This window comes from Centruroides vittatus, unplaced genomic scaffold (assembly GCF_030686945.1).
Source record: "Centruroides vittatus isolate TY-2023 unplaced genomic scaffold, ASM3068694v2 contig_926, whole genome shotgun sequence".
NCBI classification, from domain to species: Eukaryota; Metazoa; Arthropoda; class Arachnida; order Scorpiones; family Buthidae; genus Centruroides; species Centruroides vittatus.
The window spans coordinates 2,302,864-2,329,734 of NW_027122612.1; the positions used below are offsets into that span (position 1 = coordinate 2,302,864).

Sequence of the window (26,871 nt, forward strand, 5' to 3'; positions counted from 1 at the left end):
AGCATGTGAAAATAATGACAAGATTCCTATTGTATATTCGAATATAAATTCATATAGGGATATTCCCAATGGAAGCGCTATATTGTCGAACACGGGACAGCTTCCATGGCGAAAATTGAATGATGTAAAGCAGCCAGATTATAGGCCTTTGCTCATATGCTTTACATAGCACCAATTTCACGCGGTCTAACTGGTGAAAGCTACACACCAAAATATCGTTTAACGCTTCCAAAGATTTTATCCAGGACCGGTTCTGAGCTGTTAGCTACCTGCCTGGTAGATATTCGGCCGCCTTCGCCCATTATGGAATTGCGAGTACTGTAAATTTATAAGAACCCAATCGATAGGAGTTTACTGGTATGTCTTTATAGATTGTGTAGTTGACAGGAGTTTAAACTTAAATTTACAATTTATGTATCCGTTGTCATAAAAATTTGTCTTTCCCTTTCTTTCCCAAGACTACAAATATTCAAGTACAAAGTAACCGGTTTCAACTTATTTCTACTTAAGAAGTAGTTAAATAATTAAGAGGTTAGGGAATTAGGGATATAAATAAAACCCTGCTGAAAGAGCCAGATTTTTATTTAACAAATTTAGATTTTTACAGCTATGGTGAGAAACATTTAAAATTTACAACAACCCTGTCGCGTCTTTTGAAATGCGACAAAAGAGGCATTTGACATTGACAAGTATCGGCACCCTCGGGATTTGGTATGCACGCACTGCACACCTACGAAGACTGTCTCTGATTTCATCCATTAGCCACTGGTATCGAGCTATTTGACTAAGTGGATTGTTTTAAGATTTAAAAAGTAAAGAAGATTTTATGTTATTTTTATATAGGCTTCTTCACAAAGCTATATTTAACTATAATTTTCTCTAAAAGTATATTCATACAATTGAAAAATATTTTCTGCCAGGTATGTATATCCACCGCACGTTTTATTTCACTGAGTAAGTTTTTATAATTTTATTTTTAATTTTAGCCCTTATATCGTGGCTAGCGATTCAGAATGTAATTGTGATATTGAAAATTTATTTTAAAAATGTTTTGGCTCAAGACCATATAATGAAAAAGAAAACATTATTAAAAGAGAAAGACCAATGCCTAAATTAAATATAAATACTTCAACAAAAAAAAAAAAAAAAAAAAAAATTAGTTCGACATCTTTACTATAAAATGTATGAAGACATAAAAATGCAAAAATTGTTTTGTTGGCCTCGCCTACTATTTTGAAATGAAATTAGCGTGTGGAATAAGAATGGCTTTGACGATTTAAATAATTTGAGTAAAGCTCGCAAAATACACGAAAATAATTGAAGCAATTTGGAAATCAAAGCAGAATAGAATTTAACATTAGTAAATAATATAAAATAAATATTGAAAATTATAACGAGATAGTTACGGATAATATAACATCTATTAATTTAGATATATCTATGTTTTTTATTAAAGCAAGAATTGCCATTTAGAGGGCATAGGGAACCTATTGAATCTAATAACAGAGGTAATTATATTGAACTTGTTTATTTATTAAGTACGTCAGATAATCTATTAAAAATACATTTAGAGAAGTCTACGGTTTTTACTGGCTTATCGAACGGACCCTAGACCATCACTGACGCGCAATTAACTGATTGCCCCTGGAAGTCGGCTTCTTACAGAAACTCGGCTTCTTACAGAAACTCAGCTTCTTACTCAGCAGTGGCGTGCCGTGACATTTGATGATAGGGAATATCATCAAATGTCACGGCACGTCACTGCTGAGTAGAATGCATCCGGTTTTTATGCTCATGAGCAGTATTCGTGAACCTCTAGCTGCAAAATTTGGTAAATATTAGTGCAACAAGTTGTGTTTTTGAATCTTTTGGAAAACCGATGTTAGCCGATGACAACTTCTTTGTCGGGCAACACATTTCGAGACATCAAAATAAGCCAACAGGTCAAGTTTGGCAGAAAAATGCATACGACTCACAACAGTGAATAAATATGCTGAGCGGCTTCCAAGTGGCAACGAAATATTCGTGTTGCCTCCCGAAGCCACTTTAGTACGTCATAATTCTTCTTCGATGCATTATGAAAGAGCAATTAATTATTTAAAGTGCATGTGGATGGCAAGCAGACCATGTGAAACAAATTATGTCATTGGCTCACTTGCTTAGCTGCATGCTAGCTGGATACGTACTCTTAACAATAATCATTCTCAATAATCATTTATAACAATTAAAATTACTCTACCAATTAATATGGCCGAAAGTCAAAGTCCAAGCAGTTCGACAGTTATCCAGAATGAAATTTTTGAAGTTATAATGCAGTTACTAGGAACTCCAGCAGGGTCTAGTAATTCTTTTCTTTGATTAACTTTATCATTTCATACGCTTTGTTTTAATTTATGGCCAAATTTTACTTTACAGAAGATTTTCTTGGACACAAAATCCGTGGTTTGTATACCACGTGGATACAATTACCTAATGAACATCGCAAAGGATTAGATAAACGCCTTCGAGACGGTCTGCAACCTTCCCAATTATCTTCTTACGAAAGTTGGACCGCGGCTTTTGCCACGTGGGAAAATCTCCAAAGTGCGTCTTCGACTGATACCCAATCATCGAAATGGAAAAATGATTTCTTCTTGATTCAGATGTCCGAGAAATGCGAAGCTGAATTACTTAACTTGATTAGCATCATACAAATATTTATGTCGGCGTATTGTAAATTTGAAATGAAAGAGAAATGAATTGCATTTAAAATCTATTCCTGAAATTTTGATTTTCTTAGTAGTATTGTGTACTTACTAACTTAAAATACAATATTTTGCTTAATAATTTGTATAATTACTCACGTATAGTCGCAAGGGCGTTGCCAGGGGGAGGGGCAGAGGGGCAGTTGCCCTCCCCTAGAAATTCGAAAAAGTTATTTAAATGCTAAGTTTTAATTAAAATAATCTTCTTAGGCTTCTTGTAAGTTAAAGAAAATGTTTTATTTGAGATATTTCTTTTCCGGTACATAGTAAATGATTAAAACTTTATGAATCGTTTTTATTTTACTTACATACAATTCATATCCTCTATCAATTTACATCATCTTGCCCCCCCTTACCCATTGGCTGGCGTCGTCCTTGTGTAGTCGGGGTGCCCATACATTAGTGCACTTGGGGCACATGTCCCTTTTCGTCAGGGTTGCTCTTGACCTAATTCCTAAGGGGGACACAAATTCCATTATGAACAAACAATAGAGAATGAACGATTTCGAGATATTTTGCAGTCCAATGTAACCAAATTTGTTATGGTGACATTTGGAGACATGCAGAAGACATTTCCTTAAAAACAAATTGTATAAAAACTCAACAATGTAACATTTTTGGTGCTGAAAGTAACGTAACGTGGGGGCTTAAAAAGTGCGATTTATCGAGGACATTTGCAATATGGCAGCCTTTGAAAGACAGTATCACACTGCACTTGAGAAGTATTATGCAAAATCAATTACGATCAGCCGTTGAATACTCTGTTCATCGCTTTCAAGTTTTATACCTTCAGAATAAGGACAACATAGAACAATATCCCTGCATTGCTGACTCTGTATTCGTCCCTATCCAGTAAAATAATAACATGGCATCTGGGAAAATAACTCATTAAAGTATTTTTTTAACTTTTTCCGTTCTGTGGGCACTAAGATGTGGAGGTTCCAGCCCACTTCTGGAACCCCCACAAAAAACAAAACATTTTTTTCTTTGTAGAAAAATTTTTTTTATAAAGCCATTTAAGAAAAGGGTATAAACTTCATGCCCATATAAGGACATGTTTGATGGAATTGTTAGAAAAGAGAGTCTCAGGTTAAAACAATAGATGAATGTAAATCCTAAGATCGAACATCTTCGATAGGGATCGAATTGCCAGTCGGTGTTGACTCATCCCGCGATCTAAGTTCTGACTTCGTTACATTTCGTAACGAGAGGGGACCAATTGGAGAGTGGAGGCGAGTCGGCATCGACCTATCGAAATGTTCGGTCTGGACCAGGAAAAACTTATACGGACATTTTCAAAGACATGGAGAGCTTCTCACCGTACTCCTATTGTGTGGCACCATACGCTGAAAACTAAATCGCCTCTGCATCTCGGTATCGAACTGGATTGCACCCAGACCTCGTAAAGGATTTTCTCCTTCCAATGCTTCGGGGCCTGCGACTTTCCGAAACATATCCGAAAGAATAGTTCCAGTGGGATTCACCCTTCGAAGAACGAAACAAATTAGAAGACCCGACTTCGCCTACTGTCGACGGTCGGTTGTAGCTGTAAGCTTATTCTTTTAGTTATAATAAACCGGGTTGATTTGTGACCGTAACTGTGGAGTTTGCCTCTGTGCCAAACGCACCCACTCACGATTCGGAGCGACTCTTTTGAATTCGCACTTGACCAACTGGCTGGTCTCGTGGAGTTTCCCGGGTTTTCTTCGCGTGTCTAGTAGGGGCTAATTACCCTTAAGGTTACAGTTTTTATTCTCGAATAACTCATCAATGTCCAAAATTTTACATAGCAATCCGTCATCATAGTCTAAGACAGCGGTTCCCAACTTTTCTCGACTTGCATACCCTAAGATCTTTCTTGACTTGCGTTTCTTATATTCTAAGAAAATTTTAATTTTTCTAAATTAAAAATCATTCTTACATGCAAGTATATAGTCCTTCCAACACGAGTTGACAATGTCAAACGAGACTAGTTCACTTTTAAACCATTAATAGGGGAGAAGGGAGTAGGCTACCTAATGCCCCATGGTTGCAATAAGAAATTAACTAATTTCCAACTAATAAAGCAGGTGATGACAATTTAGTGGTTCCCCTTACATTTAGAGAGAAATCAGCAAGATATGAGAAATTTAGAAGGGAAATTTTAGTCTGACCATTTTCGTTACTGGAGTTTCTGCTACGAGTAAGAGTTTCCAAAAGTCACACAACTCATTATTGTTCTCTCTCGAGGATCTAGCGGGATGATCCGGAGCTAATTGCTTCATCACATGTTTTGCTCAACCGTGTCCATGCCACCTGCACCCTAAAGTGAAAATCTATTTCTCTGGACTCTCCAAAGACACATTTTTGATATACATTGCATCTGAAGCAAAACCATTTAGGGAAACTTGTTTTTAGGAAAAGTTTCGGGGAAAATTTCAAATCTTTTTAGGGAGTTTTTACAACAGAAGATTGGCAACGTTGCCCTATTGCTGGAAGGACTATAAATATGTTTAATTTGCACACATTTTTTTTGCGTTATACCAGAGTAATCATTAAACGAAATACACGAAAGGTGTAAAGGTTTAACCAAAATTTTAATTTAAATATAATTTACACATGTTCACTCATTTCAAAATTTGAATGAGCCCAAATGTATTCTATTCTAGTGATCAAGCGAGTTAATTCTTCTTCACAGATTTCGGACATGTGAGCCACGTAAGAATCGTTGATCCATTCCAACGGATGATTATCGATCGAAGATGCCATTTTTTGAAGATTTTCCCACATGGCAAAGGCTACCGTCAAAGTTTCGTAAGAAGTTAAGTAGGAAGGCGGCAAACATTCTATAAGATATTTATCTAATTCTTTGCGTGATGTTTCCGATAATGCTATCCAACTTGCGTAAAGTCTACGGATCTTGTTTCCCATTGCGTCTACAATAAAATACATTTCGACACATTAAAAATGTCGCGATGAAAGTTAGTATCCATCAAAATTAAGAAAACAATACAACATACTTGGTCCTATCCCGGAACCCAATAACAATAATACGGCATCGAAAATTTCGCTCTGTTTAACTGAAAAATTCGAATTTTCACTTTGACTTTCGGCCATTTCGGTGTTTAATTAATCCGCAAATCAATTTATAGAATTTTTTTTTATTTGTTAACAATTAAACCAAAATAAATGTATAATTGTTGAGTATGATTATTGTTACGATTTTTTAATTATAAATTGACAATACGAATAGCGTGTTATGTAAATTTAAATACAGTCAAATCTCTGAACAACGGTGACCATCTATGGAAAGTTTGGATAATGTTGCCAAATAATATACATTTTTTTTCAATTATACAGTAATTGAATTTACAATTACAATTTAATATAAAACATAAATTTGAGAATTTCGAGAAATTTTTATAAATCTAGGCAATTAAATTCATAGAAATATTTAAATTGGAATAAATCTCTAAAAATTTTATTATGATATTTAATCGGAAATTATTTTATTTTTAGTATAAAAATAACTCACAATTAACAATAAATTTTGAGATTGCGTGCAGCTGTACAAACGTTATGGGGAAATATTTTAAACGTATCCACGTCGGTAGTTTTCATTTGCAGTATTAACTTCGATTAGGATGCTGTCATTTATTGCTTTTGTCTTTTTTGCATCAAGTGTCTGTATTATAAGTAAGTTTTCTATCGAATATACATTAAAAGTTGATAAATATTAAATAATCTTATTATATATTAATTATTTTTCTTCTATAGAAGTCGAAGGATATTCTAGTTGCGCAGTAAGTTTACTTTTACATACATAAGTAGTCTAATTTATTCTTCCATTGCCATATAGTGGGTTTAATCCCGCTACATGGGAATCGTAATGGGGCGAGGGCGAGGAGGGACAGAGCCAGACATATGTTTAAATTTTATAGCCATAATCATAACGTTAAATGTTTAAATTTTTATAAAATAGAAGAACAACGACATTATAAATGATTTCAAATTAAATTCTATATTCTTAGCAGCATTCTTTTACTTTTTAAAATAATTTATTTGTATTAGTGACTTAGTATATATTACAATGCGCAGTTTCTTAATTTTCGAAAAGAAACTTAAAAGTATAATTTGAATAAAAATTTTCTGTATTTTATCTTGTAGTATTATAAAGTATATTTTATAATATTAATTTATTAAGTATTTAATTAAGTATAAACTTACTGTACTCAATACGAAAATGGCATATAAAACAGTTGAATACTACAAAGGTGAATGACATCTGAATCTGTTTAATTCTGTATTAATCGAAATGAGTTTAACGTAAAAACAGCTGCAACCATGGGACAAAGAGTGGGGACAAATACTTTCATTAATAATTTTTTATTTATTATAATTATAAAATTTTGGAGGTGTTTCTTTCTACAAGTAGATTACAGAATACAATATTGCATCAAAGCGACCCATGATTGTGGGTGTAAAGTTTTATATATCTCAATCACTTTTACCATTGTAATTTGTGGAATTTTCACTGGATCCCAGGGGCAAGTGCATCGCTCCCCTTTGTAGACGTCCATGGTTGCAACTGTACAAATTTATTTTCTTTCCTTTTTAAAAAATTAGGATGGGGATACAATATTTAAATAAACGTTTCAAATTCCTCCGCTATAATAGTTTGAAATGATCGATGGATTTATGTTTTCCATTCTTAATCGTCGACATAATAATTTAGCACTTAATACTTTTTATAAATTTTGCCCTTCTAGTCTAGTAAACGTTTAATTTACGTAAGTGGTCCGTCCACTCAAAATATAGTATATATTATTATATTTTGAACTACAAATAGGATATATAATAGATAGCTATCTTACTCATAAAGTCTACTTTAATAGAAAATAGACACCAGAATTCTCATGGACAGAAATATAACTTCTTTACATAGGGCCTATACATTTTTTAATTTCACTAAAAATTTATTCTATGGTTCTACATATAAAATACCTATAAATAAACGGCTTTTTATTAACTTACTCTGGTCTGTTTGCTTATCTGCTGTGTGTCTGTCCAAATAGTCTTGTAACTAAATATTTACCCACTTTTCAATTTCCCATACAGTTGAAAATTTGCTTAAATACATATTCCTGACGACAATACAATACGTTTTAAAGGAATTTTCAAATAATTTTTTTTGCTAGTTGATAAAATAGCCATTCCCTTTTTAATCGTGCTATCTAGATATAATCTTGTAACTCAATTTTTATCCACTTCCTTAAAATTCTTTGTATATTGTTTTTACTTTATTACCTTTTACAAATTTACAGTTGACGTTGTTATCAACTTTTTTATTGATGCTAAAGTGGCTTTACTTCCTTTGTTACGGGTGAAGAGGCGGATAGTTTGAAAATGAACAAGTTTATTCTTTAAACTACTTGACAAAATAGGGTTTCTTTCAAAAATACTGAAAATTAAACGCATCAATTGGTACTTATGGTTTTAAAAATATGCTTTTATTTTATATCATAAATAACCCAAACAAACAGAACCCGATTCCGTCTGTTTCGGTTCGTTCCGTCCGAATGCAGAGGTTAGGTTTAAATGTTATTGTTATAGAACTGAAGAATTATAATATACAGTAAATAGGCTATATGAATCTACAGTTCAAAGTGCAATGTTAAAGAAATAGCAGTGCGTATAACATTTAACATTAACTTGTTTGACTTATCGTGAGCATAAGAATCACTAGGCATAAACACTACAATTACAATATCGTTCTGGAAAAATGGATGAACTTTGTTTCATAGTTGCCAATATGCACAGAAGGTCTGTTATGAAGTTCTTGCACTTACCGCTAGTTTTCACCACCCACTGGTCAAAAAGTATACGTAGTTCTGTCTTGCTCCGGATTCTCCTGTCTACAGATTTTTTTTAATAGCGAGGTTGAGGCCGAAGTTTTAAACGCGAAAATGTGTACGTCGGACGTTCAGCGCCGCTTTTCTGTAAGCCTAGAAGTTTGGCAATGGCGTTTGGAATGTCGAGCATCATATGACGTTCCAAACGCCATTGTCAAACTTCGGCCTCAACATCGCTAATCTTTATCCTGTCAATTTAATGATTCCATAATTAAAAGCTGATATATTGGACAAGTATCAGAGAGTATGTGAGTTCAAACGAAGAATATTCTTTCAAATAGATTTAATTTCAATTTCTGCTAATTGGTTTATGGTGCGATTTATATATACAAACTTATACATTAGATATTAGACATTTTTATTAACTGAAGTTTATACACGCGCTGATCTTCTCGTCTTAGCATAAATGCCAGTTGTTTAAAAAGTTAATTTAATTAAATTTTATTTATCGTATAAGATTTTTCTTTTATTTCTTACGTATTTAATTTGAATTTTAAAGGAAAACTTGAACATCTGCGAATGGTTAGAAGAATGTTGCAAGAATTTTTTCAAAGAAAGAAAAAACGACACTTTTCAACAGGTAACATTAATAAAGGCGCTCTCTATATATAAATTAAATATTTAAATTCGTATGTCTAACCATTACTTCTTTAAATGCTCCAAGCAGGACATTTAAAGAAATATGGCCTCCGAACGTTACTCAAGTTATTTTTGAAATTTCCGATGACTAACTTCCAAGTACACGTATAAGCTTATAGATACAATAATATTTATCGCTACATATAGGGCCTGTATTGTTTTCGTACACTTAATAAACGTGGACGATTTATTTCTATGTACAGTATAATATGAGAAAATATTTTGCTGTGTAATAATTATTAAATTTTCTATGTCAAAAGAATTTCAGTAAGTACTGAATGTAAGTAATATGCTTGTTAAGTCGACAAAAACAGTTTTACTATTTGCTAAATTTCTCAAAATTGGGAAAATAAAGAGGAAACATTATGATTTAGTTCTTTGTCCGTTCTAAGATTTGAGCAAATGCAATGAAACCTCTCAGGGACTATCTTCTTATTCAGGTAGAAGCTAAAATTAACAGTAACAATATAAAATATTTTCTAGTAAACATAAATTTCTCTTGTTAAATAATATTAATAAAATTTTTATATTTCAGGAAATGTTACCGTGTCTTAGAAAAAAATTCAATGAGGTAAGATATATTTTTTTAAATCTTTATAAATACGATGTGTTAGAGCCAGGGGTGTCGTTATATACAGGTATGGAGGAGTGAGTCACCTGTTCGAAAGTTGAATATAATGATTTCAATTGGGAAGTATGGAAAATGATCCTATAGTCGGGAAATGATCAATGCTTTCTATCATAATAAAAACTCATCGAACTTAGTTTCTTCTAGATTTAAAAATAACTAAATAAATAAAAACTCAATTTTTATAAATAAATTAAAAGTGAAAATTATTACAAATAGAGAAATAATAGTTTCGTACGTTCCATGTGAGATTTGACACTGGCATTCATACAAAATTTGTCTAGTTATAATTAAATGAATGATGATTACTAGAATATTAATGATTAAAATTTATAATGTTCGATTGATGCAGAAGTTTAACAACAAATTATGAAGAATGATAATTTTAAAAAATAATTAAAATATAAATAAATTGAATATTTTATTTCAGACTATGAGGGAACCAGGAAATCTTCTAAAAATTTTCGTAGAAGATTATTATAAAGTAAATGTTGTTGAAGAAGACGTACAATATGTAAATAAAAAATTATTTACATTTAAAAAAGTTCTAAAAATTCTTAATTGTAATTAACATTAAATATATATATATATATATATTTAGGGTGGATCCGTACAACATTCTGGAATAGTTATGGTAAGGTTATAAATTTAGTATTGTTGTTTAAATCGATTTAAGATTGTTAATACCTTGTTAACATCAATTAAAATAATGTATATTTAGAATAACTTTGGAAGCATGGTAAGTTTGTGTATGTTATTATTTGAATGTATTTATTTGAATTGTCTCTATAAGATAAATTTGAAAAAATTAAAATTAGATATTAGAAACAATAAGAAAATTAATATAAATTTTTGCTGATATATTTCTAAATATTCCTTGATACACGAAAATAATAATATAGATTTTGTTTAAAAATAATGTATGTTTAATTACATACGCCCAACGAAATTTATAAGTAATTTATTTATTATTTCCTATAAATTTAATCAATAAAATGAATAATAATGTATATTCAATTCTGTTTTATATAATTAACTCTTTTTTTAATTACAGTATTCAAGAAACTGGGTAAGTGTTTAAAGAAAACATCTAATTTGATATGAAAAATAATTAAAATTCATTAACATTTCTCAATATTTGCTATGTATAAAAATTAGTAAAAGATTTATTATATTTTATCATGTAATAATATTTTTTATAAAAGGTTATTATTTAATAAATCAATATTCTCAGATTAAAAATGGAGGTTAATTTACAAAAATTCAAATAAAAAAGTCTAATACTTAATGTAAAATTTTTAAAAGAAGTTTAAATTTAAAAGAAAGTCTAAAGTATTTCATTTATTTGTTATAGTACGATGAATATCTCATTAAATATATTAAATATTGTGTATATATAATAACTTGTTGTCATGGAAGATATCATAGCAGTGGCGCGTTATCCTATAGGTAAAAAGAACAATTGTCTGGTGCCCTCACCAAAGCGGGCCTCAAACCAACGTTTTATAGGAAAATATTTCACCAAAAAATTTCCTCGAAGAAAAATGTCAAAAGTCAACACTATACACGGGAGCCCTCATTCAAATTTTCCTGGGACCTACGAAGCTATAACGCGTCGTTATATAACATAGCTATATTTTGTAGACCATTTCCAGTTATTTCAATTACAAAGTCGTGTAGAGATTTAACCACCGATGAAAAATATAAATTTAAAACTTCAGAATTGGAGTGTAGCCTATTAATCTAATAAATTGATGATTCAAATATAATAATAACCGTTTAAATATTCTTGTATTAGGATCGTCCTCCACGTAACTTTGGAAGTCAAGTACTCGTTGAAGACTGAGGAAATTTAAAATTATGTATTGTCTTTTAATTTTATAAATGAAAACTAAAACATTTACTTTCGAAAAATAACATTTACTTTCATCTTCAGCTGTATCTTTAAACCGCAATGCTTCTGCATGCAGTTTGAAGATGAAGCAGAAGATACATGCTTTTGTATGAATCATGTATGAATCATGCATGCAGCTTCTGCATGCATGATTCATACAGAAAAGTAATCAAGATCTTATGAAAGGTATATCAGGAGGTACCAGAAGTTAAATCATGTTCTTTCTATAGAACATTCTTAAAGGGCTTTGAGTTTCTTGTATAATGTTTGACTGACAAGAAAGTATCATGTTATTGTAAATATTATGTTACTAATGCTTTAATTTTTATTCACCAACGTGAGACACCAGCACATTAAGACCCTTTGGCTAGCTATAATTCATGGGCAGGCTTGACTCCCAATAGAACTTATCAGCATAGGTGAGAGATGGAACATCGACACATTTTCCTATAAAAAATTCATTTCGGGTCCCTGTTGGTGCAATCCCCAGGCAATTGCCCTTTTTTTCCAATAGGATAATACTCCACTAGGTATTTAGTAAATGTTATGCTATTTTCAGTGTTATTAAGTATGTTCGTTGGCACGTCTCTTATCACCTACCTATAAGAATATAAATTTTTAAAAAATAATATAGTGAAACATTATTTGCCTATTATCTTTTAAGTATATTTTCGTATAATTAATTATTTATTCAATATATTAAAATTTTCAGAGAAATAGTCCTTCGTGGAGAGTAAGTTTACATAAACATTTCATATAATGTAATTATAAACATTATTAAAAATAAAAAAATATCGAACTATATACAAATAATCGTTTATGTTGAAAATTTATCAATAATAAACAGATTAATGAAGTGTTTAGAATTTGTATTTCTTTCCGGCTCTTACACAGTATAACATAGGGAAAGTATGGTGAGCGGTCAAATCTTCATCTCTCGTTTTCTACATTTCTCGATGCTTTGACACTCCTTGATAGCAAAAAATGTAAAAAATCCCATAGAAAATTTTGTGTGTGTGTCTGTCGGGGTCTATTTTTACATCCTATTTCAGGACTGGATGAACCAAAAATTTTCAAACTTAGCATATTTATTTCTATATACGGAGTATTCATTGATGATATTAAATTTTCGAGGGGTGGATCGATAGACGAGGGGTCTTGTGTCATATCTCGAGTCGGGTCAGAATTAATAAAAATTTTACCGGTTATTGACATTTACAATATTTTTAAAACCTCATTTCGCCCTCAAAATTAAGCCTTTTGTCTTTTTATATAATTAATAATATAAAAACTGTTTAAAATAAAATCTCGTAATTGTATCATGTATAGTTTTAACTTTCAGCTAGTGTCTTAGTAAATACGTAAATATTTAAGTTTATAAAATATTTACGAATTTTTAAATAGAGAAATTCATCATAATTCAACAAAATTACTATTTTTAAGCTGAAAGTGTCATATAATATCTTAATTCAATGATTCATTTTCTTAATAATTAGTCTTTTCTATTTTAATTTACAGGATTTTGAAAGAAAGGTAATTTTAATATTATTTATTTAATTTTATAATTTTACTTATCATAAACCTGCTGAGAAATGAACATATACTTTCATCATCAGCTAATGTACTGTATAATGTTTGACTCAGATCATCTTCCCTTCCTGTCCACCCTCCCTTCATCTTCCTTTTAATATTTAATATCTTCTAATACCTTAACAAGCACTTGAAAATACTCTATAAGATTTTAAAAGTAGGACTATATATTGAACTTTCTAGTATTTATATGGTTATTTATTGACACAAGTCACATTATCTATCTAATTTTAAAATGCAATACTTTTCTAATAAACAATTAAAGTCTATTTGTTAGGCATATTTTCATATATTTTATTACATAATAATAAAATATTTACATATCTGAAGATGGAAGATCTAGATTTAATGCTTGATAATCTAGATTTGGTGAGTTTTTTATAATAATCATACTTAATATAATTTAATTTTATGTATTTATTAGAAATAAAATGTTGGTTAGGGTTATATTTTAGGAGTTGAGTCAAAGTCATTTCAGAGTTGACACGAAATAAAATATTTAGAAAGAGCCAAATCAGAACTTTGTTGGACCACCTTTGGCCTGAATTACATGAAGAAGTCGACTTTGCATACTGTTAATTAATTTACGAATGATATCCTGCCAAATTTCTGACCAAATCCTTAAATAATTCTTATTTGTACAATGATAAAGATTTTCTATGGCTAAGAGGTATACAGCGGTCTAATTTGTCCCACAGATGTTCTATTAAATTTAAGTCTGGTGACTGTGGTGGTCATTCAAGAATTTTGATATCATTTTCATTGAAATCTTTTCTGAGAAGCAATGCTGTATGTTTGGGATCATTGTCATGTTGAAAGACAAATTTATATTCAATCCCCATTTTTCGTGCTGATGCCATAAAATCGTCTTTAAGTATCTGTTTGTAATCTACTGTTTTCATGCGATCGTAAATTTGAATAATATTGTCCATTTCGAATCCCGAAAAACACCACCAAACCATTATGTAAGGCGAATGTTTTATTGTTCCCACGGTTTTATTTTTATCGAATGCTTGACTTTTCTTTCTCCAAACAAATTTCCGTCTTTTAGCATGCTGCAACTCTTGTTTTAACTCATCACTCCAAATAACACGCTTCCAAAACTCTAGGGGCTTGTTCACAAATTTTTTTGGCAAAAGCTAATCTTTTCTTCTGATTCACTGCTGAAATCATTTAAGAGTGGCTTATAGAATGAGCCACTCTTCCATGGAAACTTTTTTTAATTTATTCTTCTCTTAATAGTTGAAACACTGGCTTCAAGCTTAAGCTCTTCTTTTATTTCTTTAGCTGTTATAAAAGAGTTTTTGGTGGTCTCACGGAAAATCATGGCATTTTCTCTTGATGTTGTGGCCTTAGGGTAGTGTCCCCGTGGTAAATTTCTCACTGTATTGTTATTTAAATATTTGACCACTATTTTTCTGACTCCTTCTCGTGATATTTGATGCTTTTTTTGCAATAATAGAAGGAGAATCGCCATTTTTTTCCGCTCATGTACAATCTGCACTCTTTCTTCAAGACTCAATTCTCTCTTCTTTAACATACTTTCTTATTGATACTAAAAAACTATTTAATTAACAACTCCGGAATTAAATTTTGTGTTATAACCATTTTGAAATTAATTTCTTACTGTATTTACAATGTTGTCAACTTTCAATTGATACAACAATATTTTACTTTTTGTCGCTCTTCAATTGTTTATTGATGAAACGAACTAATCAGTTATCTATTGTTTTACGCCAATTAACAAGGCTATAGCAATATGCAGAGTAGTTAACAGATCAGAAATGCATTTTTTTCCTTAAAATGTTAAAAAAAAACAATTTTTTCAGTTGTCAACTTTGAAACGATCTTGACTGTAGAATCAAAAATAAACTGAACTTTTTACACAGTTTTAATAAAACTTATGCAAAAATTATTTTTGAATTTGACTCGTATAATGTACTGTTGTATATCACATAATTGTATTTTTATATTGAAAATTCATCAATACTGAACAGTACTGTAAAATACTTAATAATTAATTATCTCTGTTTTAACTTATAGGAATTAGACCGCATGGTAAATTTTAATAGCATTTAATTCAGTATTATAAAATAATATTTTATTTTAGAAAAATTAAGAGCGAAAAACTGTTTAGAAATAATCATATACGGTATCTTCACTTTCAGCTATATTTTTATGAATTGCATACTTTCCACGACGTATCTTAAAAGTAAGATCATAATGACAATGATGATGGAAGAGGAGGTGGACATGGGGGAACGGCGGCGACGACTAGTGTCGTTGATAGATAAGGCTTTTAGTTAATTGTGTATGAACATTTCAAATTGATAATAAAGCTGACAAAATTCCCATCTGTTGTCAAAAGGAAACATTAAACATTCTACATATAAATATTGAGCTACCTAACAAAAATAATGGATTTGAAACGATTGGATTATGATAAATTCAATAAATATTTACGGCGAAATTCTGTAACTTTATTTCTGTTAATAATTAAATGCGTATTACTTTACCGGCTGTTACATATAACGGAGGGAAAGTGTGACGATCGGTCAAAAAATTACCTTTAAATTTTTACATTTTTCGACTTAGGACATCTTGAAATGTCGAGAAATGCAAAAAAATTCGGGTGGTAATCTCTGTATGTGTGGGTACTAGTGTGTGTTTGTGTAGGTGCACGTATGTGTGTATATGTAGGTTGAGCCACTCGTTGCTGGTTTTCTTAAACATCTCACATTCCCAGAAAACATGTTTCGCTTCTATCCTTGATGCGTGCATCTCAGATTAAAAGGCACTATTGTGAAATTGGCATTTAAAGAATGGAGTTCTTAATGTACGTTCACGATTTTTCTTTGTTGTACCTAAATTTTCTTGTCTGTAACTCTTGTTGAGTGTTTTATCTTCTTTTAGTTTGTGGGAATTTATTTGTTTTTGTATTTATTTGTTTTATTTTTAAAAATTTTTTTTGACTTGTCATAATTACACTAAAGGAATGCATCGGTATTCGTGTATAAGAGATTGGCAGATGTCATCAATTTTTATTCCCGTATTTTAAATGCTTAATGGAAATTACGAATATTTTCATATATTTTATTATAACATTGAATACTTTAAAATTTGCAGCTTGAAAATCCTTTAAGGGAAGCTTACATAAACATTTCGTATGTTGTAATTCCAAAATTTTTATAATTCGTTTTGATATTCGTATACTAAAGAAGGCTTTTTCGTGTATCCATTTATGAAAATATCTATGTCGAATTAGAGCAGTTTTTAGGCATTTGTTTGTCGGAAAATATCCATATTTTATTTATACTATTTACATTAATATATATTTGTATATTGAAAATTTATCGACACTTAACAATATAGTGAAGTACTTAATACTTTTGATATTTTATAATATATAAAATATTTTAATTTATAGATTTTCTTAATAATTAATTGTTTCTGTTTTAACTTATAGAATCAAAGACGACGGGTAATTTTTTACTAAATATTTTAAAATAAAACTTTTCTTAATGATATTATCATCAAGATTACCTATTTTGATACTTTAGCATTGCCATAATATGAACTGTTCATAAAGAAGTTCATTTATATAAATTTCTCTAGTTATTTAATACGTATTATAATTAAATATTCCAGGACTCAAATAGGCCTACTATTAATTTATCATGGATAGTAAGTTACGATGTGGAGCATTGTTCTCTATGTTTCATTTATGCTTGATGGTTCCATTCATGACCGGGTCTCACCAGTAGAATTACATAAATATTTCGTATGTTGTATTTCTAAAATTATACACTCACTAGTAGAATAATTCTACTAGTGAGTGTAATTAGTGAGTAGATTATTCTACTAGTAGAGTAATTCTACTAGTGAGTAGAATAATTCTACTAGTGAGTGTAAATTTTATAGGACGTTATTCCTATATTTACTGTAATCAGGGAATGCAAACTGACGTCAATTTGGCGTAAAAGAGTACATCTTTGTGACAATACGGATTCACAGAACATCTAATATATTTGTTTTAACCAATTCATGTACTGTACAGTACATTAAAATACATGTTCCAGCATTCTCGTTACGAGCTTTTTAGGAGAGTGTAAATGGATCTCTAACATCCGTGAAAAGTGTTTCTTCTTGATTAATTTAAATAAAATTAATTAAAATTTAAATTATTTTCATTGTGTTTTATATTTTTTTCAGATGTCGAGTAGAATGGTAAGTCATTTTAAATTATTTATAAAGTCTATCCGAGATTTTCATTCCATAAGTAGATATAATTTAAAAATAGAACTTAAGTATTTCTCTCACTGAAATTCGTGTTATCGATTATATTAATTTTTAAAATTAATTTTAGGATATTTTAAAATGTTGATTTATTTTTTATATAAATTAAATTTTTTTATATCGGATTTTATAAATAAAACAAAATGAAAATAATATATGTGATCATAACTCAAAGTAAGAAATATTGGAAACATATTATTGATTTCTGTTTTAACTTATAGAATCGAAGACGACGGGTAATTTTTTACTAAATATTTTAAAATAAAACTTCAACACTCTCAAATCATCGTCCTCTCTGTCTACCTCTTCTCCTCCCCCTGAGAAATCCATCTCCATTACACATTTTTCGACATAATCTATATACCTTCTTTCCACATGTCCAAACCAGCACAATGTTGACTGTAATTTTCTTAGAGATTTTCTTCAATTCCTAACCCTGTTGTTGATCCTATATGATTTTCTATATATATAGACTTATAAATATATATACAGAAAGTTGGAGTTATTCAAAAGTAATGCTCCACAGATGCTTCTACACATAATACGTTTGGTAAATACATACGTGTTATGCGTATATGTGTTTATATGTTTCATTTCACAACGCTACATATGATGAGGCGTTGTGAGGAGAAACGTGCAATTTATAATATCGTAACACTTAATCATTAAGATATATCATAGAGTTAATTATTAATAATTATTTAATGAATGTGTCACTTGAAAACCCACTTACAGTATTCAGCCATTTTATTACGGTACGATACGCAAAGTAATGTCGGGCACTGTGTATTAAATCATTCCGAATCTTCACAATAACTATCACAAGTATTGAAAGTACACAATGCCATTATTCTACGTTTCATTAAACGTAGAATAATGGCTATAGATTTGCGTAGCTATAGAAACGTAGCTATAGATTTTTAGGCCTATCTAAAAATTCTCTAATTAGCTTCGGAAGAGAGGGACCTAATTCTTGCACTTGGTGAAAACGGGTAAGATCGGCTATATAACTATAAAGGTTTTACACATATTAAAAATACTTTATTCTTCTACTGCATACAATTTAAAAAACTTTTAAAATGTGTTAGATTGGACACTCGGTGTGATAAACTCTTACGTAAGATAACATTTGTAAATATAAATCAAATACTATAATATAATATGGTAGAAGAGTTAGAAGTACGAAATAATTTAATAATCTTAATCTTTGCTGTTGTTATTTTTTGCCCGAGCAACGCCGGGCTCATCCGCTAGTTAACTAATAAAAGTGGAATTCTTTTGGCTGATAAAATATATTTTTTTTGATGAATTTAAAAGATTTTTTAAAGTAAATTCGTTACATCCATTTTTTGATTTTCGCCAGAAATTTTAGTAAGACTTTTTGTAGAGAAATTTTAGAAAATTTAAATTTGGCTTATAACAAGAATCATAGTGTAACATTTAAAAAACTGGGAAGGTCGGGGTGGGATTATTTCCACCATGCTGACACACTGACAGATTTACAACGATCCTCTAAAAGCCTCGTATGGTACTGTACACCTTATGAGAAGCTATCAGGAAAACATACCCACTATGCGTGGAAACATCTTCTGGTGCGTTACTTGTGAACAACCCTGTATAATACGTATACTTTGGATTTAAGGAAAAGAGGGCTATCCGTACTTAGCATCGGACTTAGCCCTATTGGAAGCGGAAAGAAAAGGAAAAATAATTTCCCCAGTATTGTTGGCGTACTGTTTCGCAATTTCATCGGCATCTTCATTTCTTCGTATTCCACTATGACTCCTAATCCGGGAAAAGCTGACTTTGAAGTTCCTGATAGTATTTAAAATCTCATGAATGTGATTGGTCGTGTGACATTGTCTGTTGTTACCATTGATCCTTCGCAGTGCAGTTTGACTGTCCGTGCAAATCCTAACCCGTCCAGTATAATTTCTTAGGTGTAGGATATAGGACAGCGCCCTATAAATGGCAAATAATTCGGCTTCGGGCACGGTACAATGCTGTAAATCACCTGACTGGAATATTTCTCTCCTGTCGATTGTGCGTCACCGATCAGAACTGTTTCCTTGGAATGTATTTTGACTCCCGAAGGATCTTCGCTCTCACGAGCCACAGATTCTTTTAATTACCTATAATACATATGTACAAACACAAGTTATACAAATTTTTACAAACCTTTTAATAACAAAACAAACAATTTTCTTTTTCTGTTTAAGACCAATATCTTTTCACTGCCTCAGTAGTGGTATGAGGATTTCCAAAATCCTTATTTATCCCAAATTAAAAATTATAATAAATTTTTATCTGAACTTTAAAAAAAATATTAAGAATTTAATTAGAAAAAATGAAAGTTTTCTTAACTGTTTCGTTAATCTAAGATGCGACAAATATCAGACAGCAACGAAAGACAAAGATTAATGATGAAGGCTCCATCGATTCCCCTACTAAAGAAAAAGAAATTTAAATATGTTTATATGATATACTTATGATAAAATATATAGAAATGTCAAATACGTGAGTATCCAAATGCACAAGTTCTTGGAAATTCTTCTTTGTGTCTGATTTTTCTTTCGATAATGAAGCATTGTTCTTAAAGGCGATTGTTGGATATTGTTGCATAAAACATTATTTCGAATTGTTACTTCACGTTATCTCAAATATTGTTAATACGTTTTGACGTTTACATTCAAAAATAGTTTCTTAAAGCAATATTTTTCAATTAGTGGATTCTGTTTTGTTATAACGAAATTAGAAATTTAAATCTTTTGTTTATCGTTATGATTTCAAAAAGAATAAAATATATTTTTATTCTTTTGCCACCACTGGTATATAGGCTAATAAGTTTAATAGCAGTTTAAATTAAAATAGATATATCAGTAATATTTTAAAATAGTGTTGAGTTATATTTGTTATATTATTCATTTTTGCATATATAAATTAATATAAAATATTTTATAAATCTACATTTTAGAAGAGACAGTCGAGTAGTACCTATTTCAGTAGTGGTGTAAGTAGTGCAGTAAGTATAAATTTAATATATTAATAAAATAAAATATTAGGAAATAAATAAATTTAATTTCTGTTATTATTTTCAAACTGAAAAATATTTTAAAAATTCGAATAAGTTTAACTCATAAATTGATATTTATTTATTTGTTCTCATCAGACAAGTGTAATCAATAATAATGGAATGGTGAGTTTTAATAATTTAGAAACATAAAATAAAAAAAATTAAATATGAATTTTGCTTATTAAAATGTTACAGATTTCAATTTGTACGACCAGAAACAATGTAAGTTTTAATTAATTAATTAATTACACACTTTTAAGAATTAGATATTATTTCAATTTATTACCTTTACAGTATAATTTTTAAGTGCCACGGATTTGCTGTATAGTGAATCTTTAAAGAAATGAAATCAGAGGAGTATGGTGCATTTGTGGCTCTCGGGAATATAAATATGTACAGTATGCAGTCAAACCTCGATTTATCGTTGCCATTCGTTTCTGAAATTAGTACTAAATCGAGGGTGTTCTAAACTGAAATACGTCAATTAATAAAATTAATGTATTTAATAGTAATAAATTTATAGGAAAATGTGCCCACTGCGACCAGCGAAAATGAACTAATGGTTTTATCCAATTTCGCCTCGTTGGTCGCGGGTTCGCACCTCGCCACCAGGCCGGCCAGTGGCGTTTCCGGGTTTTCTTCATGTGTCTGATACGAAAATAAGGGCCAGTTTACCATAAAAGTCATCTTCTTCTTTGTATATCGCCTACAGGTTGCATTTCCTTATAATCAATCCAGTCAAATCCTACACAAAAATTTAAGTTTGAGTTTGGGGACTTGAAAGTCGTGAGATTCAGCTGAACGTCTTACATTTAGTAATTTACAGATACTGTACAATTTCTCTTTAATGTTTATAGGAAAGATTCATTCGCAAGTATTTATTGACGATTTACGACGGTGGAGCAATTAAGGAAGGCTCTGTATCAAGGGTTGACTGTGTGTATGTCAACGTTACGCAATAATAATGAAAAACATTGACTTTTATGTTTTCAATTTTAGTATTAGCGTGATATTTAAATTTCCATGGTAAACAATTATAAAAAAATAGCGAGATGGAATGAATAATAAATGATAACATAAATTATAGAAAAAATAATTTATGTTAAATTACTGTAATTTCTATATAAAACGATTATTATATTACAGAAAAAGAAATGCATTGAATTTAATGAGAATAAAGAATCAAATTTAGAGGTAAGCTAAACTAAAATTATATATTTTTTATATACTTTCATAACTTCTTGACATTCTGACATGAGAGTTGATCATATCAGAATAATTCTCAAAAATATGAGTCATACTGAATATGAAGTTGTCGATCAACATTGTAAATAATAAACCTGATACCTCAATATAGAAGGTTGCGGGAGGAATTCCATAAGCTTCAGGTATTCCAAATATTCCAAGTTTGAAGATCTGGCACACTTCATCTATTTTCTTATTCTCAAAGAAATTGTTGAAAGCCTTATCATACGGGAACAGACATTATTGTGCAAAAATGAAACATCAGAAAAATATTATAAGATTTAATTATTACAACTGTTGCAAAATGCGTAGAATAGTAAGTATAAGTCTATTAAATACGACATGTTTGGATGAAACTATGTCGAGAATCAGTAGTCTTAAGAATAATCATACAAGGGAAAAATATTCGAAAGTAATTCTTATGCTAACAATTTTATTATAATTTTTAACATATTTGTTTTTACGTAACCAAAAATATATTAAGGCTTGTCATACACAAGAAACCCAAATATATTAATACTATTTTACATAAACAAATAAGTGCAAAAAGCAAAGTTATTCATAATAACTATAACTTTTTTTAGTAGTAATTTTTCTAATGTAAAACAAGTTTATTAATATGTAAATATTAAACGTACAGGCTAAGCAACATTTAAACATTTCTTCTATTCAATTTATATTTTTATTTAAATTTTTTCAGATGAAACTCAGAAAGTTAACTGTAAGTTTTGTTTAATCATTCATTATCTACACTCATTTACAAAAAAGTTACGCATCAAGAAGGAAGCAATGGAATCCAATGAAACTTCTAAACGCTGATGATAAGTGATTACAATATCATAACAAAGGAACAATTTCTTCTGTAGTAACGGTGCAATTTAAATGAATCTTTAGTACTTTGTAGGACTGAATACTCGTGGCAATGCGGTCGGGCTTGTAGGCATACGTGCCTGTAATCCTGTAAGCTCGATTTGTCCACAGATGTCACAGCTGTCTCTCCAGATCCCTCGTATATAACCAAAGCGTCCCACTCCGGTCCAACAAATACCAGATGGGGACAAATGTGGAGGCTAGGCAGACCAAAGTAATGTGGCACCGTGGCGAGACATTCCTGGAAAACTAGTTGTGTGTAGTTGAACATCAGCTTGCTGGAAAATGGCTGTTTGTAGCCTTGCAATGAAAGGTAACATTTGAGAGCGCAGGATTTCCTGAATGTACCGTTGTGCCATCAATGTCCTATGTACCAATTAGGGATGACCGATTGTCATATGAGATGGATCTCCAGACCAGCACGCCAACAGTGGGAAGTGTGCCGCTCAACATTAAAAGTGGGCTGAAGTATTCACTAGTCATTTTTCACACTATCACAAGAGTCATCTCTATGTTGCAGAAGGCAGAGTTCTACAGCGAGGCTTCCGTCTCTGTTCTAGATCATCCAGAGCCTGTCCGCCAAGTATTTGTGCTCTCATGTAGCCATTGCCTCCAACATCTCGTCACAATCCGGTCAGAAAGACCCAGATGATGGACGATTGGGCAAAAGGGCATCCTCTTTCCTTCTGCCTGATGATGCGGCTTTTCTCAAACTCCTTCAACTGTGCACAGGCATATCCGACTACGAAAATCTTCAAACGACAGGTACACTGAAAATTCTGAACACAGTGAGCTTTGCGAGTCTTTTCATAGAATATTAGGATATCAATTTCTATTACTTGGCGTGCGATCGGACCACAACAGTAACAGTTATGTACATACCTATCTTAGGCAAAGCTGTATGCCGAACTTTGCATTTATCGACCAATTCTCTCTAGCTGCTTAACTTTTTCGTCAATGAATGTATTGATTTCATTGAGTGACTGATTGATATTCTTATTGTAATGATTAATTATATTAAATAATTAGTTCCCAGAATCTGAAGATCAATGTAAGAATTATGCTGAAAAATTGCAAGAACAATAAAGGTAGCATAATTTATTTTATTCATTGATTTAGGGGCAGTCTCACTTAAAATATTATTGGGGCCAATCTGATCCCTTAAAATTTGCGCCCTTGTCGAAAATTTTGTATTTATCTAATCGAGTATTTATTATTATCTCCTTAAAACTATACTTTAAAATCCCTTTTACTTATATTTTAAAACAAAGAATAGCATTCGGTCCGAGTTGGATGTAATAATTCTTGCCACAACTCATAAAACATTGCACTTAATATCGTAATAATGATATTAAATGGCAATAAGTGTTATGTTTTACAACTTTAAACACTTTTAACTGAATATTTTTTATTGATTTTTTTAAAATAATTTATGCCTAAATTTAATTCTTCCATAGTTAATTATAATATTTATTTTTGATTATTAAGAAAACATTTATTATATAATATTTTATTTAGGAAAGAATTCATCATCCCGAAAGGATTTACACTTATTCAAGATAATTTGGACTATTGAAATATTTTTTGAACTTTGATAAATTTTGTTGTAAAATTTAAGCATTAATAAATAAAATATAGCATTAAAAGTCTTCATACTGGATAATGAAAATAAATAAGATAATAATAACTTTTTCTATTTAATTAAATAATTAAAAGTAAAGCAAAAAATACAGGGTTGCCTAAACGTTAGTTAACCGCAATATGCAGTAAACTCTCGATTTAACAGAATAATTGAGAAAAGGGATATCCTCGGTTAAATGGAATTAATAAGTATGAACAAAATAATATAATAATGTATGAGGAATTTATACTAATTGACTCGTTGTTCCAAACTTTTAGCATGTTCTATTCGCGAATAAAACAGTTTGAAACTTTTCCTATCCAAAGTTTCTTTAAATTCGAAGTTCGTTAAATTGAAATGTGTTAAATCGGGGGTTTTTAACGTTATTTTAAGTGATTAAAACCAGTTTGAATAGCTTCATTCGTGATTAATTTGTTTTTGAAGCCGCTAAGTAACCGACTTTTGTACTACTCTATATATAGGCTACATTTGTAGAAAATAATAGTTCTAACAATATTATTGAAATAAAAAGAAACATTTTTTATCAAACATAGTCTAAAAATTATTTATTTTTTATCATATTATAAATACGCTATTTTAACTTATTTCTTTGAAATAGTCTAAATCATAACAGATATATTATGATGACAGACTATTTAGGCATGGTTCCTTATCCTACATCCAATGCATATCGACCCCATTGCATGTTGGACCCTCATAAATGGCTTAATTATGGCGGTGGTATAGCCAGAATGTGGTGTATCGAGTTAATTCACCAATCAACCAACTTGTATTTATAAATATAATATTTATTATCGTTGAAGATAAAATTTAATAAATCATTAAAAAATGCACTAAGCACCCATTTTCTATGCCTTAAACTGAATAAAAGTTTCGAATTGTTTGCGTTGATTAAATGCATAAATGAAAATAATTTTCCAGTTTATAAATATTATGGTTTTAGAAGAGTCTTACTCCCACGAAGATGTGAAATTTTCATCTCTGCATCTGAACTCAAAAGTAAAATTCTGACTATTCCAAGTAAATTTCTTGCATGTAGTCCCTTCTTCGCACCAACAACTGAAATAAATAATAAAAATTGTTTCTTATTAAAGCTTTTATTTAAATAAATAGATATAAATTTTAATATATATAAACTGTACTAAATATAAATCATAAAACTCAACCCTTTCTGAGATAAATAATCTGACAAAAATCTGGAATTTGAGTTCGCGATTGTGTAAGATGACAAGAATGCGTGTATGGAACTCAAAAACGGCTGAATCTTCCACTTAATTTACAAGTAGTAAGAGGTTTATACTCAATATGGTATGTACTATCTATATAAATGCTGAATATTTTAAATCTGATTGTGACCTTTGTGGTTTGTGTACACGATCTCCACGATTAACGAACTCGATTATCAAACTTCTGAAACGTATGGTAATAGAAGAAATAAATGGGATCCTAACGCAAAAGAAAACTTTGATTCTATCTATTTCCGTTTTCGAGAAATTTTGGTAAAGGATCTTCCCATACAAAAAGCATTAAATTTTTCACATCATCTACAGAAGATTACACGCATAACCAAAGACGTTACAATCAGCCTTAAGCAATAAGCTTAACAAAATAAAATAAAAACTATTAATTCTTAAAGTCTCTAATTGAATAATCAATAAATGTATTAATTATTTTTCATTCTGAAATTATAGAATTGTATGAAACTTCTTCAAAAATACATTTCAAATATAATTTTAATTTTGCATTAACAAAAATTATCAAATAGTTTAATTAAAAATATAAAATTATAAAAATCGAATACAAAAACAAGCTGGTATTAATTATTTATTATTATTATTATGTTTTTTTTTTTTTACTTAAATATATTTTAGCTTACATTCTATTGTTTGAATAAATTCATTAAATTAAATTACAGAAAATGTTTTAAATAGATATTTAAAATGGAAAATTTACAAAATATTCCTGAATACTCACAATGATTCTTGCCAATATAGTAACACCTCGCCTATTCCAAATCTACGATCGTAAACTTCCCATCCACACGGTGCCACAAAATCGCAACTTTCTGTTTTTTCTATCGAAATTTGCCTCTGTAATTACAATATTATAAAATTATTTTAAATGAATTCATTTAAAATTAAATAACATTCGTTTGAATTCTGTACACAAGATATTTTGTTATTAAAGCTTACATTTTTATATTTAAAATTCAATACAAAACGACAATAAATAAATAAAATACCTTAAAATCATTTTAGGATTTTTAAACTTAAAAAAAAATAATTAAAAAATTGTAAATACTGTACATCTTTTAAACGTTTATGCAATAAATAACCATATCTTGGCCGGATGGCCGAGC

At 30.2% G+C, this 26,871-nt stretch overlaps 3 protein-coding genes across 3 annotated transcripts; 2 read left to right on the plus strand and 1 right to left on the minus strand.

Annotated features, from left to right (window-relative positions):
• Positions 1–2,140: 2,140 nt before the first annotated feature.
• Positions 2,141–2,755, plus strand: LOC136984617 (uncharacterized). The gene is made up of 2 exons (XM_067281680.1): positions 2,141–2,341; positions 2,416–2,755. The coding sequence occupies exons 1-2, from the start codon at positions 2,248–2,250 to the stop codon at positions 2,736–2,738; spliced, it is 417 nt and encodes a 138-aa protein (XP_067137781.1). The 5' UTR covers positions 2,141–2,247; the 3' UTR covers positions 2,739–2,755.
• A 2,576-nt stretch (positions 2,756–5,331) lies between these two features.
• On the minus strand, positions 5,332–5,847 carry LOC136984724 (uncharacterized). Its single transcript, XM_067281829.1, has 2 exons — positions 5,744–5,847; positions 5,332–5,659 (listed from the first exon to the last, which is right to left on the minus strand). The coding sequence occupies exons 1-2, from the start codon at positions 5,838–5,840 to the stop codon at positions 5,337–5,339; spliced, it is 420 nt and encodes a 139-aa protein (XP_067137930.1). The 5' UTR covers positions 5,841–5,847; the 3' UTR covers positions 5,332–5,336.
• Positions 5,848–6,302: 455 nt separating this feature from the next.
• On the plus strand, positions 6,303–24,521 carry LOC136984620 (uncharacterized). The gene is made up of 13 exons (XM_067281684.1): positions 6,303–6,419; positions 6,501–6,526; positions 9,135–9,215; positions 9,810–9,845; positions 10,333–10,416; positions 10,504–10,536; positions 20,657–20,704; positions 20,852–20,878; positions 20,951–20,977; positions 21,902–21,949; positions 22,701–22,721; positions 23,900–23,958; positions 24,389–24,521. The coding sequence occupies exons 1-12, from the start codon at positions 6,368–6,370 to the stop codon at positions 23,954–23,956; spliced, it is 540 nt and encodes a 179-aa protein (XP_067137785.1). The 5' UTR covers positions 6,303–6,367; the 3' UTR covers positions 23,957–23,958; positions 24,389–24,521.
• Positions 24,522–26,871: the final 2,350 nt, after the last annotated feature.

What these genes read in the sequence shown, in the direction of transcription:
- LOC136984617 (XM_067281680.1), top strand. Translation starts at nt 2,248, where the DNA reads ATGGCCGAAAGTCAAAGTCCAAGCAGTTCGACAGTTATCCAGAATGAA. An exon ending in AGGAACTCCAGCAGGGTCTA is followed by an intron (nt 2,342 to 2,415) that starts GTAATTCTTTTC and finishes TTTACTTTACAG; the next exon opens with AAGATTTTCTTGGACACAAA.
- LOC136984724 (XM_067281829.1), bottom strand. Translation starts at nt 5,840, where the DNA reads ATGGCCGAAAGTCAAAGTGAAAATTCGAATTTTTCAGTTAAACAGAGC. An exon ending in GGGTTCCGGGATAGGACCAA is followed by an intron (nt 5,660 to 5,743) that starts GTATGTTGTATT and finishes ATTTTATTGTAG; the next exon opens with ACGCAATGGGAAACAAGATC.
- LOC136984620 (XM_067281684.1), top strand. Translation starts at nt 6,368, where the DNA reads ATGCTGTCATTTATTGCTTTTGTCTTTTTTGCATCAAGTGTCTGTATT. An exon ending in TTAGAAAAAAATTCAATGAG is followed by an intron (nt 9,846 to 10,332) that starts GTAAGATATATT and finishes ATTTTATTTCAG; the next exon opens with ACTATGAGGGAACCAGGAAA. An exon ending in TAATCAATAATAATGGAATG is followed by an intron (nt 20,879 to 20,950) that starts GTGAGTTTTAAT and finishes AAAATGTTACAG; the next exon opens with ATTTCAATTTGTACGACCAG.